Source organism: Cetorhinus maximus, chromosome 9, assembly GCF_964194155.1.
Source record: "Cetorhinus maximus chromosome 9, sCetMax3.hap1.1, whole genome shotgun sequence".
NCBI classification, from domain to species: Eukaryota; Metazoa; Chordata; class Chondrichthyes; order Lamniformes; family Cetorhinidae; genus Cetorhinus; species Cetorhinus maximus.
The window spans coordinates 133,196,581-133,216,866 of record NC_135887.1 but is presented as its reverse complement, the minus strand read 5'-3'; the positions used below and the strand labels follow the sequence as shown (position 1 = coordinate 133,216,866).

General features: G+C 49.3%; 1 protein-coding gene across 1 annotated transcript; it reads right to left on the bottom strand.

The window, feature by feature from the left end:
* Window positions 1–2,779: 2,779 nt before the first annotated feature.
* On the bottom strand, window positions 2,780–3,580 carry bdnf (brain-derived neurotrophic factor). The gene has a single exon (XM_078547898.1). The coding sequence runs from the start codon at window positions 3,563–3,565 to the stop codon at window positions 2,780–2,782; it is 786 nt and encodes a 261-aa protein (XP_078404024.1). The 5' UTR covers window positions 3,566–3,580.
* Between the last annotated feature and the right edge of the window lie 16,706 nt (window positions 3,581–20,286).

The following is a 20,286-nucleotide window of genomic DNA, read 5'->3' as shown; positions in this document are numbered from 1 at the left end:
AGAATAAGATGCTCACTGAGTATTAAAGAGATTAATTTTGAACATTTAATTTGAAAAAAAATTAGGTGGTGTCACATTAGTTTGACTGTTGCCAGTCAAATGTATTTGAATACATGAGTTCAATGTTCGTGGCTCTCATGTGACATTACCAGTGACTGTTTAAACATATGTTTTCGATGTGGCATGATTTAGTTAAACTAAGAGATTACAGTACATTTTTGAAAAATGAAACAAATCTTTCAGTGAAAAGGGTATTGCTATTAACTTTTTTAATGTGGCTGTTATCAAGGTATTCAGTTATGATAAGCGAGTGACCCAATTTATTCGGCTTAAGGGTGATGTTTTCCTTATGAGTCTAATGAACTATGTTTTCGGTTGTACTTTGCTGATGTTTTTGTGCATCTCACTTCCCTCACCTCCCCCAAGTGCCAACGTCTTTCTTCAAGAATGAGGTGGGCAGATAATCTACTTCCACACTGATCATAATGTAATTCTCTGATTGGCCATTTGGCAGTGTTCAAGAGTTACGTTGACTCAGATCAATGGTTTCTCCACCTTCCCTAGAAATGATTGTATCTAGCCTCCACTTGGTGCATCCCCTCTGCTCAACCCTTTACCTGGATGGCCAAGGACAGCAAATGGGAATGCTAGAAAATCACCATTGCTTTGGCGCAGCCTATTGGGTGCACTAACTTGGTGTGCCATCATTGTATGTTAAACATGTAGAGAAGGAAAGCAGATTATTCCAGATGCAAAATATGCTGGAAACTGAATTATATTTATTTTCAAATATAATGTTGGAATTTTTTCTTGCCCTGTTTCAAATCCTGCGACATAAACTGTCAGAACATAGCATTGCTGCAATGCCAGATGATGGAAGAGTGAGTCCAGTTAGGAATTTGTCACTCATCAATTATTTTTGCTGTTGATATTGTGAACACCAAATTGTGTTATTGTCTGAAAGTATGGAAGTGTCTAAATTGTCTTAACCATTTAATGAAACAAGCATATATTTTCTTTTAAAAAAAAGGGTACAGAAAATGTAACTTCCTTTGACTTGCTTTTTAAATCTTCACTGTCATTAAGGTTGACACTTGCGCCACAAGCACTGATAAATACTCGGTGGTCGTAACCCGTGCCCAGTCAGTCACCATTTCGGACTTTGGGATACAAAAGGTTTAAGGCCATCATAAAACGGCATTGCTCACCAAAAACAAGAAGGAAACGAGTCAATAAAACAACGCTCATTCCCATGAGATGGTGTAGCTCTATGAGGCACCATCTCGCCATGTAGAATGAGAGTGAGAAAAAGATACTAGGATTGGGAGTCATACTGTGTAAATGACCCCGAGGCTGATCCTTCCTGTTAGATGTTATATTACACATTACTATCCTTGTTGTTAGCCTTCCCAAGTCAAAGAGGTTTATTTTGATTTACACGACTTTTGGCTTGTCTTGCCTTAAGAGGCCTGGTAGCCCAAGGCTGAAGAGATGGCCAAGTGACATTGGTGTAATATCCAGCCAGGTTCACTGGGGAGTCTGTGCTGCTTTAGGGTTGCAGGTGGTCATTTATTCCATTTGATAGAAAACATAACACTAAAATTGACTAAGAAAATAAGTGTGCATTTAGAAATGAATGTTGGAAGCTGTGCATTAAATGTACTTTGGACTCTGTCTTTCAGATAACCAACCAGGGAGTCCACTGATAACTGAAAAACTGAACTTAGACCGCTGACAGGAAGTCTGCATTTGGGTGCAGGGTAAAATATAAGGGCATTTTACCACCCCCCCCCCCACCAAACATTCCTCTCTCCCCACCCTAAATCCCAGGATTACCCATTAGCCTCCCCCAGCGCCATATGTGATTGATCCCCTTGGCACCTACAAACTCCAGAGTTGAGTTTATGCTTTGAAAGCCCTCCCACACCGGTAATCCTACAACGCATCTCACACCAAGGCAACATATGCCCATGTCCTCCCTCCCAGTGAAGCTCAGCGGATTTACTTTCAGTCTTTAAAGCTCTCCTTGTGTAGATGCCTTATGAATGGGCGGGGTAAACGCACAGCTTCTTTGGATGGTCCAATCCTACTTGCTTCGACACCACGCGTGTTCGATTCCGCAATGAAACGAAACTGAGCGACCACCGGTTTTCACACGCAGGCGTTAGAAATGCACCGCAGGGGGAGAGTTGAGAGACAATTCTATCCCCAAGGGAATAAAATAAAAACTAGTAAAGATTAACGTCAGCACCTTTTAACTTTTTAATTCCAATGCCACCGGTAAAGAAGGTAAAGCAGTCAACAAATATAATACTACTGAGGATTATAACCACTGAGGATTAATACTACTGAGGATTAATACTACTGAGGATTATAACCACTTACTGTCTAATGTAAACGGAATGTTTGGTTGAATTTTCCAATGGACAGATTCTTATTGAACAATGGAAGCAGCATGCAATATTTATTTTTTAAACTGTCGTTTTCATTTCTTGGCAACGTCATTCAACAAACCACCATCATCTGAGGAATGTGACACAGGCTTTTAGTGTTGCTTTTTTCTGAAGTTGTGCGCAAGTAAATTGTTTTTTTTTTGTTTCCTTCTCGAGTCATGGATATGTTCAATAAATAAGACATAAAACCACTTTTTTCACTGTATAAACTTCATTTTTACATGCAGTCCATAAAATTTTCTGTATCGCTCGGACAGAATAATTTACCCTGTGTGTAATATATACAAATAGATAACATCTCGATAAAACCTATATACACTCATTCACTATCTTCCCCGCTTAAAGGTCAATGTACATACACAAGAAGTGTCTATCCTTATAAATCTCCACCCAATCTTTTTCCTACCATCCATGGTTAGGGCTCGTACGTAAGATTGGCTGGTTTTACACTGGGAGTTCCAGTGTTTCTTGTCTATCCCTCTGCAACCTTCGTTAGTGAAACCTTTGGGGTTGCACCTGGTCTCGTAAAAGTACTGCTTGAGTTGGCCGTTCTGGACGAGGATCTTCTCCAGGACGCTGACCGTCTGGCCGGACATGTCTACGGCGGTCTTTTTCTTGTCAGCGGTCACCCACTGGCTGATACTGTCACAGACGCTGAGCTCTCCCCGTCTGGCTGGGTCCGAGTGGCGCCTGACCCTCGCTGACATGTTGGCTGCCTCCAAGTAGTTCCTGTACTCCTCCATCAGATAGAGCAAAGGGGGCTCCAAAGGCACTTGGCCGCTCAGTGTGACCCTGGACGAGTACAAATCCACCTCTTTGTCCTCCTCCTCTCCATCTCCACCTCCACCACCACCGCGGTCACCCGGCCGAGCCTCGGGTCCCACCTCCAGCAGCTCCTCCAGCACATGCTCGACGGTTTGGGCCAAGACCCCCAGACCTCGGGGAGACCCCTCCTCTCCCCTCCCTCCGCCGTCCAGTCCCTCCAGCCTTCCGCTGGGCCGGAACCCCGGGTAGAGCGAGGCGCTGTCACCCCGACCTCCAACTTCTTTCATTGGGACAGCCTGCAGGCAACCGAAGGATGAGATAACCATAGTAAGGAACAGGATGGTCATTACTCTCCTCACCTGGTGGGACTGTGGAGGGGAGAGAGAGAGAGAAGGGGGGGAGGGAGGGGAGGGAGAGAGAGAGAAAATACCAAGAACATTGTTAATTCGAAAGGCTGTCACACCACAGAGATCTCCATAAATGTCAAACTGTTGACTTGCATCCTAATGGGGCAGTAAATGTGTCAAGTAACCAGATCTCAGCCCTATTGTGGTTACTTAAAGCGTAACAGGATCCTAGGCCGGCTGTTCTGTATAAAGGCTACAGGCTTGTCCCTCATGTATAATACCAACATATTGTTGTGACCAAGACATTTATGAAAGCAATATTTCAATTGAGCACGAACCTCCCATGAATGTTACCCAACCCCAGAGAATATTGGCTTCTTTTACAAAAGGCCCAGGTTTCTCCCGGATATAGTCCCGATTTACCAAATGGATTGACTGATGGGGGTCCATGTTTGCAAATCACGCTGGGGTTTGGACACTGGGGGGTGGGGGGAAGTCACTGAGCAGTGCCCAGTGTCCGGGGCTGTCTAGGTCCAGCAAACAACCGCATTCACTGGCAACTTCCAAATAGCAACATTCATTTTGGTTTTGGCCAGCGAGAGAGGCATTTTTTGTTTTTAATTCCTCCCCCCGCCCAACCGAGGTCACTCCAGTCTGTTCGGTGAGATCACCCCTTGTCGGAGTGTCAGCTGGTTGTGTTAAAACAACCTTGTCAACTCCGTCTGAATCATTCCCCAGATTCCCACCATACTGCACACAATACAGGGACCAGCAGCGCAGGGGCAGTGTCCAGACTTCCAGACACTCGGCAATTAAAATGCAAAAGCAAAGGTGACATTACAAACACGCACCTGGCAGTAAAAAGACCACTTTGATTCGATTAAAATTGCATCGGCCAGATGTCACTGGACTCACCCTTTTTAAGGAGGGCAGAAGCCATGTCAAGACTGTCTCTCTATTTAAACCTTCAGATACCCCTGAACTTTCACAAATATCCTGCACAAATTCTTGCAGAAGTAAATACTCGCAGCGTTTGAGCCACATTTCTCGACTAAACGTGACTTTGGAATCAACTGAACTCACTTGAGGACAGGACGGGACGAGAGGTTGGTTTATTGCGGAGTGCGCGTGGGAAATGCTAAGACATAAAAATGTGTTGTTTTTATTTCTCTCTCTGTCTGGAGCTTGTGAAGCGCTTCGTGGTCCAGGCGAAGTCCCTGCCGGGTGAGGGCTACTGGCCCGTAGCTGACAGGCAACAACATTTCACAAATATTGACACAAGCCACTGATCAACTCAGTTTACAGTCTGGTTTTGGTTGGGATCTGGTGACGATACCGTGGGGGTCGAGTGGCGGGAGAGGAGGAGGGGAGGGGGGGTTGAGAGGAGGAGGGGAGGGGGGGTTGAGAGGAGGAGGGGAGAGGGTGGGGGGGTGGGTGAAAGATGCTGGGTGCAGTACACCCAACTGCAACTCTTACAAACTCACCCTCAGTGCAACAGCCGGTGGGAGAATACAGGCGAAGGGGCTGGGAACCATTAACTAAAGACCTAAGACTGGGAGTCTCTTTGGGTTTCTATAGATTCCCTACAAATACTACAAGCGTTTGACGGGGGGGTGGTGGAAAAAAGCTAAGCAGTTAATCGTAAACAGAGTTGTCTGCTACTGTTCCTCCGCAGGCTGTTAAAGGGAATTCTACAGTTATCAGCGGAACAGACTTCAAAAATATTGCAATCAACACGATTATAATTAGTGAAACGCAGCAAGATAACACAATAAATATTGCAGTGAAAAATATCCGATCCTATTAATGAAAAGGAAGCCGCGATTCGATTTGATTTGATGTACGTTACATTCGAAGCATCTGTTGCTGGGTCCTGGCCAAGCCATAAAAAGCGCTGGAGCGAATTAGTGCAATAAACATAACTTAATTAATTCCAAACTTCGAAACGAAAACCACATGATAACTTCTATCCCACAGCTGTAAAACAGTCGCGATTCATTACCTCGTGATAATGAATCGATGAAAAATGTGACCAGAATGTCATTCACTAGGATGCAGTTAACAGAATGCTGACACTCAAACGTGATGCGAGTATTACAGCAGAGAGAGAGGGAGAGAGAGAGACAGAGAGAGAGGGAGAGAGAGAGAGACAGAGAGAGAGAGACAGGGAGAGAGAGGGAGAGAGAGAGACAGAGAGAGAGACAGAGAGACAGAGAGGGAAAGAGAGAGACACAGAGAGAGAGAGAGAGAGAGAGGGAGAGAGAGAGACAGAGAGAGAGAGACAGGGAGAGAGAGAGACAGAGAGAGACAGAGAGAGAGAGACAGAGAGACAGAGAGGGAAAGAGAGAGACAGAGAGAGAGAGACAGAGAGAGAGGGAGAGAGAGAGACAGAGAGACAGAGAGGGAAAGAGAGAGACACAGAGAGAGAGAGACAGAGAGAGAGGGAGACAGAGAGAGAGACAGAGAGAGACAGAGAAAGAGAGACAGAGAGACAGAGAGGGAAAGAGAGAGACACAGAGAGAGAGAGAGAGAGAGAGAGGAGAGAGAGAGACAGAGAGAGAGAGGGAGAGAGAGAGACAGAGAAAGAGAGAGAGAGACAGAGAGAGGGAGAGAGAGAGACTGGCAATTAAAGATCAGTTTTCTAATTGCGGCATGGTGACTGTTTCCAATCCATTTTCTTGCCTATTTCCAAACATCTTTTTAAAAAAAAAATCAGCTGGCTGCTTGTCAGGATGGAAATCCATGTTGGTGTTTATTAGTCCCGACAGGATTCTGCATCAGCAGGAGTTTCCTCTGGGCTAATTCACAGACACTCTCAGTCGGGATATTCTCCACTTAGTTAAACTCAAAAAGAGCCCAGGCAGGAGTTGGGAATAGGCGGGGAAGCAGCCCTCCCGAGTGACCTACGATTCCCCCGCTGTTCAACATTTGGAAAGGCCGGAGCCGTCACCTTTTCACCCCCCACCCCACCCTCCCCTCACCCTCCCTCCCGCCCCACCCCCCACCCTCCCTCCCGCCCCACCTCCCTCCCTCCCGCCCGCCCCACCCCCCACCTCCCGCCCACCGGCAGAACCCCCCCTGACCACAAACACTCTCTGTTCCCTGCTCACTCTCTCAGGTTCAAGCTGATTGCTCCTCACCCCAGCTATTTGACTCCGGCCATGTCTTCTCTCCACCAGCGACACCGGCTACTTCCACCCCCCACAATAAACCCACCTCTGTCCATCCCTCAGGCCAGTGTTTAAAACCTGAAACCCTCATTCGTGCCTTTGATGCGGACACGGTTGATTTTTCCGGCGGTGTCTCGGCTGCTCCACCCGCCAGAAAAGACACCGGATGGGAAACTCCGCTGCCTTTAGCCCCTTGTCCGGCCACTCATCCACCAGCAGGTGCACTCACTGACCTCCACTGGCTCCTCACCCTCCACCTCCACTGGCTCCTCACCCTCCACCTCCACTGGCTCCTCACCCTCCACTTCCACTGGCTCCTCATCCCCCACCTCCACTGGCTCCTCACCCTCCACCTCCACTGGCTCCTCACCCTCCACCTCCACTGGCTCCTTATCCCCCACCTCCACTGGCTCCACCTCCTCCACCTCCACTGGCTCCTCTTCCTCCACCTCCACTGGCTCCTCATCCTCCACCTCCACTGGCTCCTCATCCTCCACCTCCACTGGCTCCTCCTCCTCCTCCTCCTCCACCTCCACTGGCTCCTCATCCCCCACCTCCACTGGCTCCTCATCCTCCACTTCCACTGGCTCCTCATCCCCCACCTCCACTGGCTCCTCATCCTCCACCTCCACTGGCTCCTCATCCTCCACCTCCACTGGCTCCACATGCTCCACCTCCACTGGCTCCTCATCCTCCACCTCCACTGGCTCCTCACCCTCCACCTCCACTGGCTCCTTATCCTCCACCTCCACTGGCTCCTCACCCTCCACCTCCACTGGCTCCTCATCCTCCACCTCCACTGGCTCCACATCCTCCACCTCCACTGGCTCCTCATCCTCCACCTCCACTGGCTCCTCATCCTCCACCTCCACTGACTCCTCATCCTCCACTGGCTCCTCATCCTCCACCTCCACTGGCTCCTCATCCTCCACCTCCACTGGCTACTCATCCTCCACCTCCACTGGCTCCTCATCCTCCACTGGCTCCTCATCCTCCACCTCCACTGGCTCCTCCTCCCCCACCTCCACTGGCTCCTCCTCCTCCACCTCCACTGGCCCCTCATCCTCCACCTCCACTGGCTCCTCATCCTCCAAATCCTCATCCTTGTCTTCAAATCTCTCCAGGGCGTTGCCCTCCCTATCTCTCTCTCTCTCTTTCTCTATTCTCCTCCAAACCTTCCGAGGACTCCGCCTTGCGCACTCTGACTCTTCTACCTCTCCCTAAGCCCTTCGGCCCATCAGTAAATGCTGTACCCCTCAGCTGCCCAAGATCTACACTCTGGAATTCAACTCGTCAACTCCCTCCCCTCTCCGCTCGCTCTTTCCTTCCTTAAAGGCTGCTCTTAATCTTTCCTGAACCTTCCAGGAATATCTCCCCATGTTGGGCCTCAGTCTCTCTCAGTAGCTTCCAGGAAGCGCCTTGCTTCCCATGCTGAACGGGACAGGGAAATGTAATTCTAGGCACTGAGTGTACGAGGGTTTCACCGGCCTGTCACATCCCAGGAAGATCCTACCTGCTCGGATGGTGGTGGCTGGCAAGGCTGGCAAGGGGGGGTATCTAAAGCTGAGGGTGGGGGCGAGTTCCAGTCCTTGGTGTCAGGTCTATCCTCCCAACTTCCATGGACAATCCAGGACGGGGCTGGTCAGTCAGTCAGGTGGACTTTCCCCCTCTGGCTCCGGCCACCGAGTCCGCCACTACTTGCTTCATCAACAGGCATTTTACAGTCAATTTGTCCCCCAACAGGCACCACCCCCTCCCCCACTCCCCCACCCCCTCCCCACTCACCATCTGCCCTTCACCTCCTGCCCTGTTATCAGGAGACAAACCGACAAAGCGGGACACAGGGGGACCTGGAGCAGAGGAACCCAGCAACCGAAAGGTGCCCGGTGCCCGGTGCCCGGTGAGCGGTGAGTGCGGCTCAGACCCACTGGACAACCTGGTGCCGGGGCTGAAAAGGGGAAAGTGTAACTCCTTCCCGCCCATTGTCACTCGTGCACCAGTTTACAGATGGGACACTGGTCCCTTTCCCACAAAAAGCACTAAAAATCAAGGTGCTGCCGGTGGATTTTACACTCCAGAGGGTTGAACGCTCTTCATTCACACCCACTGGAGCTGCAATTGCATCACCACCCTTGTTCCTTTTTTTTTGGGGAGAAATTTAAAAAGAAAACTGGTCAGGAACACGCAGAAATTCCTCAACCCCAACCCCCTGAGGAACTGCCTGACAAGTGAGGGAGGGAAAACTGAATGTGGATGTGGGAGGATGAGCTTTGCAGGTGAATCCGGCGGCTCGCTGGTAACAGGAATGTTGTTTCTGTCCTTTCCTCTCCTCCTCTACCCCCCTCCCACCTCTTGAGCTTGTGACCAGCGCCAGTCCATTCACTCCTGTGTCTGTCTTTGCTCCAGGAAACAGGTCCAGCCAGGATCACCTGCCTCCCCTTGTCTCTCTCTCTCTCTCTCTCTCTCCCTCTATTATTTAACCTGAGTGTCCGGCTTTTCTCAGCAGTGGCTGGAAATGAACTCCCGGGGTTGCAATTCGCCCCTTTTAACCCTGGTCCCTTTCGACAAAGCCAAAGTGATTCATTCACACCAACTTAAAAAATAAAGACCACGCGGTACAACATCGAGAAACTTAAAAAAAAAAGACAAAATAAAAACAACAAGTTTTTTTTTCAATCTCTTAAAGACAATGCTTTTGATTTTCTCCGGCCTCTCATCGTTTCTTCGTTACATATAACTATTGATTAAAAAAGGGCCAACAACCCCCTCTATACACACACACACACAAAACTCCCCACCAAACACATTGTAATGCTGTCAGCGTCCACCTGGTGTCACTATTGCACGCAGCTGCCCCGCCGCTTCTCCAGCCTGACAGTGTCGAGATGAGATCTGAATTTTACATTCTTTTGATTCATTAGTGGTGATGAAATTGCGCTTATTTAGATAACGCAGCCCCCCCGAGCAGGAGAACGTCACGGGTTTTTTTTTTAAACGTGCCCAAAATCGCTGGGACCCTCGCAGGCAGACTGCCCGCATTCTTGGTTGCAAAAATAAACTGGGAGTTTTTCCCCCAGTGTAAACTCTCAGGAACAGGTTACAGGTCTGACCAGGGGCCACTCACTGCAAACCCTCTTCAGCGCCACAAGCCGACTGACACATCCAGGCCACCCCACAAACACCCCCCCACCCCCCCCACTCCCCATGTTAAAAGCAAACTCAATTAAGAAAGGCGGAAAATTCAAGGTTGGGGAGTTGGGGGGAAGAGAGTGAAATTTTTGGGGTGGATCTGCACAATGCGCTTTCTAGACTCTCCACGTTAAAACCTGAACTTTAAAAACCCGCAGACTTGCAATTTTGGAGCAGCCGAGCGCATCGCGGGGGCTGGATATCTCCCCTATAAATAAATAATCAGCAGTTAGTACTGACCTGAAAGTTGCAATAGTTTTGAGGTGGAAGATTCTCGCTCTATAATAATAATAATAACTAACAATGATCCTTTTAGGTGTGGAAGGACTGGAGCGGTCAGTCGCTGGAGATCCCAGTTCACATTTTGCTGAAATAGGGCAGGTAACAGGTCTGTTCAGGGGAGAAGGAGCTTGTGGAGATTCTCATCCTCCCCGCCCGGCTCTGGGAATGATCACTGGCTCGGCCGAGGCTCGGGTTTCCTATTAAATCTTTATGAGGTCTCCAAGTTATCGGTTGCAAGGCTTAGTTCTCGTCTCTCTCTCTCTCTGTCTGTGTGTTTGTTACAACCAACTCTCCACAGACCCTGTTCCTGCAGAGAATTTATTGGCCACTTGACAAGGGATGACTGGGGTCTCCACACCCCCCCCGGTCAGTGACAGGAGTTCCCCCCACCTCCCACCCCCTCGGTATAATGTCCAAAACCCGCTCCTTTTCACATTAAGGGGGAGGAAAATCCCCATCGATACAAATTCTAACGCCACAGTTTAAATGGGCGCCTGAAATTACCTGGGCAACATGGACCATTTTACAATCTTATGTCACCCATCTCCGATTTTCCAATTAAATTAACTTTAAACTCCCCCCAACCCCCACCCAACTCCCACTACTCCACTCCAAGCTACTCCTGGTTAAAATAGCTCGCGGCTTGGACTAGATTCTCGGCTGTCGCCTTCACAGTCCGGGGAGCTGGATTTAGCCAATTGTGAGGGACTCTTGAGTTTAACCAACATTGAAACGTTTCGTTGCCTCCAAAAATTGGATTTTGGCTAAATGCGCTTGAACTACATCGAGTGCAAATGACCCCCCACCATCCCCCGGCCACTTAGAATTCAATCAAGTCAATCGCCGCATCTCTTATTAACGGGACCGGGTGATAGACCAACACTCGCCCGTTTTTACAAAGTCCCGTGAACTAGATTCGCTGAAGCCGTAACTTAGGATCCGTGGTAACTTTCGTTGCAAATCGACAAAAATTATATAGAAATGTTTAGAACAGAGAGAGTGAGTGTGAGAGAGAGTGAGAGTGTGTGAGTGAGTGATTGTGTGTGTGTGATTGTGTGTGTGTGTGAGTGAGAGTGTGTGAGAGAGTTTGTGTGTGTGTGTCTGTGTGATTGTGTGTGTGTGTGTGATTGTGAGTGAGATTGAGAGTGTGTGTGTGTGTGTGAGAGTGTGTGTGTGTGTCTGTGTGTGTGTGATTGTGTGAGTGTGTGTGTGTGAGTGAGTGATTGTGTGTGTCTGTGTGTGTGTGATTGTGTGAGAGTGAGTGTGTGTGTGTGAGTGAGTGATTGTGTGTGAGTGAGTGTGTGTGAGAGAGAGAGTGAGTGTGTGTGTGAGAGAGAGAGTGTGAGTGTGTGTGCACGCGTGTGTGTGTGTAACAACCCACCGTTTTGTGTCAGCGGACGAAACGAGCATCAACAGGCTTTCATTTGGAACTGGCTGGTAGTCTCTCCCACCGGTCCCCTCACAACTGAAACGACTTCTCTCCCTCCTCTCCCTCTCTCTCTGTGCTGCAGATGGTAAATTATTGATGGCGGAAAGTACAGAGCGGGTGGAGTGGAGTGCAGTGGAGTAACACCATGCTCATCCAGCAACTGCATGTGATATTCCTGAGAGTCCGGGCCGCGCTGTCTGTGCACTGACTGTACATCCTCCAGTGGGAGCGCAGCGCTCCGAGGGCGCAGCCTGGCTCCCGGCTCCCTCACTTCCAGCGGGGACTGGGAATCCCTGGATATGCTAAATAGAGCGGGTGACGCGCGCTCGTCCCCGCTCCACGTGATTCCTGTTTAAATTTTTTAAAAAAAAAAAGATGCATCGAATATTGGAGGAACTGGTTTGGCTCTAGCGAGTTTTCTTGGTGCTCGGGAGGTGCGGTTGCAACGTTTATTAATGATTTAAAGCTGCTCTCTGCACATAAACAACTCATTCCTAATTAATACCCTCTCTGCAAGGTACCGCGGGAATACCTGGACACCTTTATTGCTCCGGTTAAAGGGGATCGCTTCCCAACCTCGGCATTTATCACATTTCTTTTTCTGTCTCTCTCTCTATGACCAAGTCACGGAAAATTAAATTACTGGCTGAACATTTCATTCTGCAATTCCCCCCCCCCACCCCCTCTTGATCTTGATCTCCCACTACACCCCACCTCCCTCTCCCCTCCCTCTTTTTGCTTCCCTCTGATTGGATTTGAGTGTCTGGGGCCAAGTGCACTTTGCAGAGTGCAAGTGAGGTCGTCCCGTTAACCCCGGAACCAACAGCATCTGGTGGGAATCCATGCGAAACCTTCCCTCCCCAAAACCATCTGAATGGAGCCCTGATTCATTCTGTACTTGAGAGGTTGTCGCCGCCCTGTCCCTTCTCACTTCATCGAGGTCAGGTCATGGCCCCCAGTCACTGAGCGTCACCCACTCTCAGTTTATGGGTGTTCACCACAGCCACAATCCACCTCCCCACACGCCACACAACAGCAACAGGAAATATCCCCCAGCATCACTGCTCATTCTGTTTAAAAAAAAAACACCCAACATATCACCCAGTAAACCTGATAATAAAGGAAATGCTTTCATTTGTATAGCGTCCTTCACGGCCTCAGGACACCCACCCCCACCCCCACCAAAGGGCTCTGCAGCCCAATGAAGTCTCCTTGGGATGTACTCACTGCTGAGATGTGGGACCAGCACGGCAGCCAATTTGCACACAGCAAGCTCCCAGGTGTGAGAATGAGCAGATCACCTGCTTTAGTGATGTGGGCTGAGGGGGGAACTATTGCCCAGGACACTCGGAGGGGGAAACTCTTCCTTGTTTCTCTCCCAAGTGTTGCCAGGGATCTTTTATCTCCACCCGAATGGGCACCTCAAGGTACCGCCTGCAGTCTGGTTTTTTTTTTAATGTTCTGGGCTGACAGTGACTAATGGGAAGTAACTGATGGAATCCGAATTGTTGTACCACTTGTGTAACTCTTTCGAGTACATTCACAGTTCTTGGTTTCCAGAAACTCTTTCGAGTTATCAACAGTCACAGATTGCAACTCTTTCGAGTACAATCACAGTTCTTGGTTTTCCGGGAGTGGGACATGAACCCACAACCCTCTGATTCAAAGGCGAGGGTGCTATGGACTGAGCCACAGCTGACACCTCTACCACTTGTGTAGGTGCTGATCACAGAGATGGTCCTCAAGGGTGACAGGAAGCCAGTTCGCCGATGCTGTCATTAACATAGCTCGTCAGATCAAACTGGTTGACTATCCAGGCAAGTTGGGTAAATAATATCCCGCCCTGGAATTCAAATGGACCGATAATCGTGAACCGAAATAGGCGCTTGTTGAGATTTTAATTCACGACTTCACCGAGGAACCTTGTTAGGGGGGGTTTATCTCTAACCGAGGTGTTGGGGATTTGTGGTGCAGCAGTTTAATCCCGAGTAGACCATCAAGCGTACTTCAAAACAGAGGGAGGGTGTCACTCGAGACGCTGTTTGTAATCGCCACATTCATTATGGAGCCGGGGGAAATTCCAGTCGGACAGAAGCTGCTCAAATCGAAAGTCAGTACAAGAGAACATCAAATGGAGCTGGCGAGTGTGTGTGGGTGGACATTATGTTAGTCCGATGCTAGTTGCTTTTGACCTGTCCGCTTCTCTCCGTCTACTTCCCAGCAGGTGAACGCCAACATTTCTGTTCAATTATAGCCCAGAAAGTTGAAGTTGAAGTTTTAAAAAATACCTTAGATACATTTATATGAACATTACAGCTGGCACTGACACTCCTTTCTAGTCTTTTTTTTCAAACTCCACTCGTTCAGTCTCAACTTTCAATTTTCCGATGCATGGGTGTAGCATTTCTATTTATTATTCATGGTTTGTGCAACTTATCCCTGGGACGGGTGTCCGTGTAAGTAACACCCTTCGAACTCCCAGCTGAACCGCTCAGAGGGTAGGTTAACTCAAAACCTTATTAAAAATACCCCAGTCGCGATTCTTAGGCTGAGCGATAACCACTTTGGATCAGAGAGAAATCTCAGTGGGAATCCACAAACCATTAGTACCCGGGGACTGACGCCCACCTGCTCCCCGCTTTCTAACTGATCTCCCCCTTTTCCCCCTCCAACACTTTAATCTACAGCTTGAAACGCTTGAAACCGAACTGACTGGTCTCAATTTACCCACCCCGGTGTGGTTCCCCAGTCCCGCTGAAAGCCACAGGGTCTGTAACAGTCAAGGAAATAAGTGGGTTTATAACGCGTGAGGTCAGCTGATAGTGTTGACGTTACATTCAGAGTCCTTCTTCCACATGGTCCACTACCCCCGGGGACTGATCCTGGACGATGATTTATCGCGGGCACTGGATTCCACCCAGCTCTTGGACAGATGCACCAACAGAAAGAGCTGAGAATAACCCAAGTGCACTTTCTCCCTCTCTCTCTCTGGGTCCCACTGAACTTTTTTGTTTCCAGAACCTGAGGCAAGTTGCTGCTTTTAAAAGTCCAGGTGATTAAAAGCTTCATTTTTATTTTATTTTTAAAAAAATTATCTTTAGCACAGCGAATCTTCGGAACTGGAAGAATCCCGGTTTTGACTGGGAGGCTATATATTTCCCCACCCCATCCCCACCCCAAACTTTTTTTTAACGCACTGGCGCCAATGGATCTTAATGTAATGATGGTGATGATGATGATGATAATAAGGATCTGGATGACGTGATGATGGCAGCAACACGTTTAAGGTGGGAGCTGCTGAGAACCATGTGGTCCTAACAAATCAAACTGCAATGATCGTGCCACAGGGACCGAGTGGTTGTTGTGAGAGAGAGAGAGAGAGAGAGCACATCAAATTGTCATGGCAACTTCCCACCCAATGAAATATCCTCTCAGCAGTTTCACTGGGAAGATGACTGACAACGGGCGAAGGCAAAAATACTATCAACCCGCACTGAATGAAATGGTAAATCTCTGCCCGGCGATGGTGATATGGGGGTTTGGGGGTTTGGGGGTGGAAGGGGTCGGGGGGAAGATGTAGACCAGGTTTTATTTTCAGTTCGGGGTGTGGAGGGCGGCTGGATCGGTTCAATAAACTGGTTTCTGTTTATATTTTTTTCTTAAATCTTGCAGGTTAGGACTTTGATCTCAGGTGGAGATCCCCGCTCTCCCACCTGGGAGAATCCCCCACCACCACCCCCTCCCCTACCCCCTCCAAAACTGCGGCTTCAGTGTTCCTGACTATCCACAGAACGAACGGAGCAGAACCGAGGTTTCCCCCCATTCTCCTCACTAGTCTGCTCTGCGTTCACATCAGGAGTAGTTTGAGTTTCTCCGCCAAACACCCCCCCACCCCACACACACACATACATACACACTGCATTCCGGAATACAAGGCAGGGGCCACTCAGACAGGAGTGGGGAGGGGGTGGGGGGTGCACAGGGAGATTGGCTGGAACTTTGCACTTTGCACTGCACGAACTAATGTGCAATACATATTCTTTTGCCCTTTTTGCCCAGAACTTGTGCTGGAGATTCATATCAACGGCGAGGGTCACCTCCCGGGACAGGGATCGGAGGGAGGTCAGTTTCTGAAGAATTTCCTCAACGGTGGGGAAGTGACGAATCACTATCGAGCCTATTAAAATATTCCCCCCACCCACCCTCCCCGCCAGAGATGTTAAGACGGGCGCTACTGGAACTCTCTGCACAGTTATGGCAAATGTAGCTCCAGTCTGTAACATTCTAAACAAGTCTCCTCTGTTTTGGGTTTAGGTAATAATGATTGTTTGCAATACCATCCCTACAATGTCCCGCATGCTGCATTCTAACCCCCCTACCACTGAGATTGAGTTTGCACCCCACCCCCTGCAGATCCCGGGCTGCACATCACACGGCAGTGGTGTTGCATGCAGCAAGTGCCGGGTGCTTTCTCCAGACTGGAACCCTAGGTCGGGCTGGACTCTCGCTTGTATTTATCGCTGTCAGGAATCTGCAGGGGTTTGTTTTCCCCCGTTTCATGTGGTTTGCTCTCTGCCTCCGCCGTCTGCCGATGCCAGTTTCTGTCGTGTGACGTGGGAAGGTGCGCGTTCAGCATCAGCGTCTCTAAACTAACCCACCCACCCCCCCACCCCTCCCACCCACACACACACACACACACACCCCCACAGGAGACCAGACTCCAGATAGAATCCCTTACCTCTCTCCTGGGGTCTCTATCCACCACAAGTCACCAGACAGCCAGTTTTTCCCTCTGTTTTAAGCCAGACCGCATGCAGACGGTGGGGAAGGGTGAGGGAGGAGGGAGGGGAGGGAGGGAGGGGGGGGGGTGCAATTTTATGCCTGAGAAACTCCTGATCATAAAGCTGACAAGGAAAGGGGGGAGGGGAGAGGGGGCGAGAGGCTCAGTCATTGGGGGTCTCGATCAGGGTGCACACACACACACACACACACAAACCCCCCCCCACCCCCCCCACGACCTGACCCCATTCAGATAAAACCGTAAACTCAATGGGGAAACAATTGCTGCCTTGTGCGGAGATGTCATGATATGGATCCCTTGCTACAAGTCACAATGGAAAGGCTGCCTAGCCTCAGCACATGCGGGTTTCACTTACCCTTCTGTCTGCTGCCGGCATCAACTCAGGACATCCTCGTGAACCCTCCCATTTCAGAAAGTCACAGGGCGGCGATCTCGCCTTTTAACAGATGGTGTTGCCAGGGCTCTGAAATCTGCCCAGTGCACAGGGGGTTGAACTTCACCATCGCTGTGAGTGGCGGCTGGGACGCCCAAGCGGCGGCGATCAGATCTGTGGGTCGAGCCGGCGGTGAGGGCGGCTCTCCCGTAGTAACGGAATCAGCTTCCCAAGGTTTTCAACCTCAACCTCTCCCTTCTATCACCCCCGCCCCCCATCCCACCACCCCCACCCTCCGACCACCCCCACCACCCACCCCGATGGTAAATAAGCACTTGGTGACACGGTGCCTTCGGATGGAGATATCTTCAGTGCCTGAGGCATTACCCGCTCTCCTTGGTGCTGATTTACATTATATCTATCTATCTATATATATACACCTCCCAGCATCGCGTCAGGGACCCTTGAGGGGCTGAATCTTCTCTCCCTCCCACCCCCACCAGCATATTTCTGCTTTGATTACCTGTCGGTTCACATTTCTTGCCTTTTTTTTATTACTTACCCACGCGAAGTCACGTGAATGTTGCTTTGGCAATACAAATTGTCCCAAGACTATCCCGTCACATGTCGCCCCCTCTGTGTGGGGACGTGCACATTTTATTCTCGTCAATTGCACCCCCTCAGCCATACAAACCTCCCAGACCCGTGCACCAGTTCAATTCCCCCCACCCCCCACCCCACTCAATTGCAACAATCTTTGACCCACCACCCACCCCCCCACCCCAAACACAGACACACCAAATCTCACCAATTGAATTTGGTTGGTGCACCCAATAAATTATTTTTTATTTAACTTGGGGAGGTAGGGTGCGAGGGGTGGTGAGGGGGTGTGGGGGGTGGGGTGGGGGGGGGGTGGTGTTTTTGGGGAGGGGGGGTTTTGGGGGGATGCAATCTCCCCGACTGCTGCCCGAATTCTTCCACACGCATCGTTTAATCCTCGACGGATAATATCGCATTATTAAAGGTGACAGCGATCGCAATTGCTGCCCGAGCCGGGCCCGCTCTGGATAATTCACTTACCATGGCTTTCTCGGAAACGAGGGTGTCTTTAAAATTCAGCCTCTCCAATAGACGCTGGAAGGTAATGTGTCTTGTTTGAAGTCATCATGTGAACTTCTGCTTACTCAGTGAATCGCCCACCACTTGCTGTGACTTATGAATGTAATAACCCTTTGCAATATCCGCAGCTTAAACTCCCCAACACCTTACTGACTAGAAGAGACACGTACAACAGAGGTGATTTAAACTTGCACATTTACGCAACACATTCGCTCACAGAAGACGTTTCGGGACTTACGTGATTCTAATGAATTAAGGAAATAATTGTTCTTGGGGGGCGGGGGGGATAAGGAACTCTCAGGTACTATCTGACCGGGTAGTTCGGGAACCCTCAGCGCACACACAATAACATGGGGCAAGTTGCGCATCATTTTTTAAAAAAAAACTTTTTTTCTTTTGGCCCTGTGAGTTTAAACTTAACTGGCTACACAACATGAGGTTTCAGCTCAGCATCCATGGGATTTGCATAGGACAGGTAAGGTAGCACTTTAGTGTTTCAGTCTCTCTCTCTCTGTCTCACACTTCTGCTGAATTATCTGGGAGGTTTCTCTCCCTCTCCTCCAGTTGAATTTGGTTTAGCGGAGCGCTGGGGTGAGCAGCACTCTCGCTTGCAACCCGCAATAGATCGTCACCCCCCACCCCCCCCTCCCCTCTCCCAAGACGTAACGCTCCTTTTGCAAAGAGAAACCATCTCTACCTTATCCTACCGAGAAAAGTTCATCATCGACAATACAATTTAGTGACCAGGACCTTGCCCCAGCGCTGGCCGTTACCTTTGGCACCCGAACTGGTAAAGATCTAGAGACAAAATCCGCTATTTCGTATCTTGATCGGACGATTTTCCTCCAGCCGCGCAGTGCCCCTCAGTCACCGAGATGCCTCAGAAAAGTAGAGGTGGCTGTAACTCACCGCAGGAAGATGCAGGCTTACTGCTGCCTAACAAACCTGTGGCTTCTCAGCTGTGCACCTAGCCCTTGGTGGTTAGCTGCAAGAGCCAAGCTCAAGAACCATATAATATCCCAAAGTGACAGAATCCCTACATACAGGATGACGTGCATTTAAATATGAGTAATAAGCCATATAGACGTATCGGTCTGTGGATGGCTTGGAGGGTTTTTTTTTAAACAAAATGGTCCATACCATGACTTATTCCACAGGCAACCTGGCTCCGGGGGCGGGGGAGTGGTGGATGGGGGTGGGGTGGGGTGGGGGGGTGTTCGAACCTCTTTGCGTCCTTTAGTTACATTCAGCTTCAGCATTGAAACGACTACATAGTTGGCACAACACTTTGAAGCTGACGAGTTCTTGGTAACCCGGCACCTTGCACTTTTTTAAGTGTATTTTAACAGCAGGCTTAATGGGTGCACTTGTTGCGCGATTGAATGCGCTCTCAAGGAACTCAAGGCTGTGCCATGCCCACAAGACGCACACAAACATAAGTGCGGATTCATATGGCTGTAGGGAACACATGGCGGGGGATGTAGTCGCAAAGGTGCAACTGTCCATTTCATGTACGGAATCTCGCGTTGGAATTCAGATACGTTCACTTATATGGATAAGGTGCAAGATGTGCACCACTACACCGATGGGTAAGCCGGGCAGACCAACTAGAATAGCAAGTGAGCGGACAAGGGGACCAATTGTACCTTTTCCAATTCATTCAATGCAATGTTGACGGCTCGACACAGTGACTACTTTTACGTTAATTCTGCATTTCAGCCCCCCCTCCCCTCCCCAACTCCACCCTGGTCGGTCGCCCCAACTCAAGCGCAGCAAATATCACCCTTAGCTCCACCATAGTACATCAATTAATTATAACGACAAATATATTCGAGCCACCCAAAGAGTTTTCATCCTGAGACAGGTCGAATGTAATGTGCAAGGAATTTTGCTCTGAACTATTTTTTGGGCAGGGGGAGAGGCTTTCTTTATCTTGTTACAGGGTGCTTTGGAAATTGATGCAGGGCGAATTCTCTTAACGTGCGAACCTTTCTGGTACCGGGATACCCAGCCTCTTACACGCACCCGTACCCATATAGCCTCATTGGCAGCCTCTAAGCAGGAGTGTCCTGCGCTGGAGTTGGTTGAAATGAATCTACCTGGTTATGTACAAACAATTAGCCCGGGCGCTGTATCCAGAGCACACAGAGAGGAGGTCATAGCCTGAAGTGAGAGCACTGAGAGGTACGAAGCCACAGAAACTGGATATCTTACCTTCCTGGGAACCAAACTAGTGGAAAAGAAAATTTCATATATATTAATATTCAACAGATCAGATCGCCTTTACATTTTGCAATTGTTTGGTTCAATGCATTGATTCAAAACTTGCTTTGGAGCCCTAAGATATCATTCCATTCT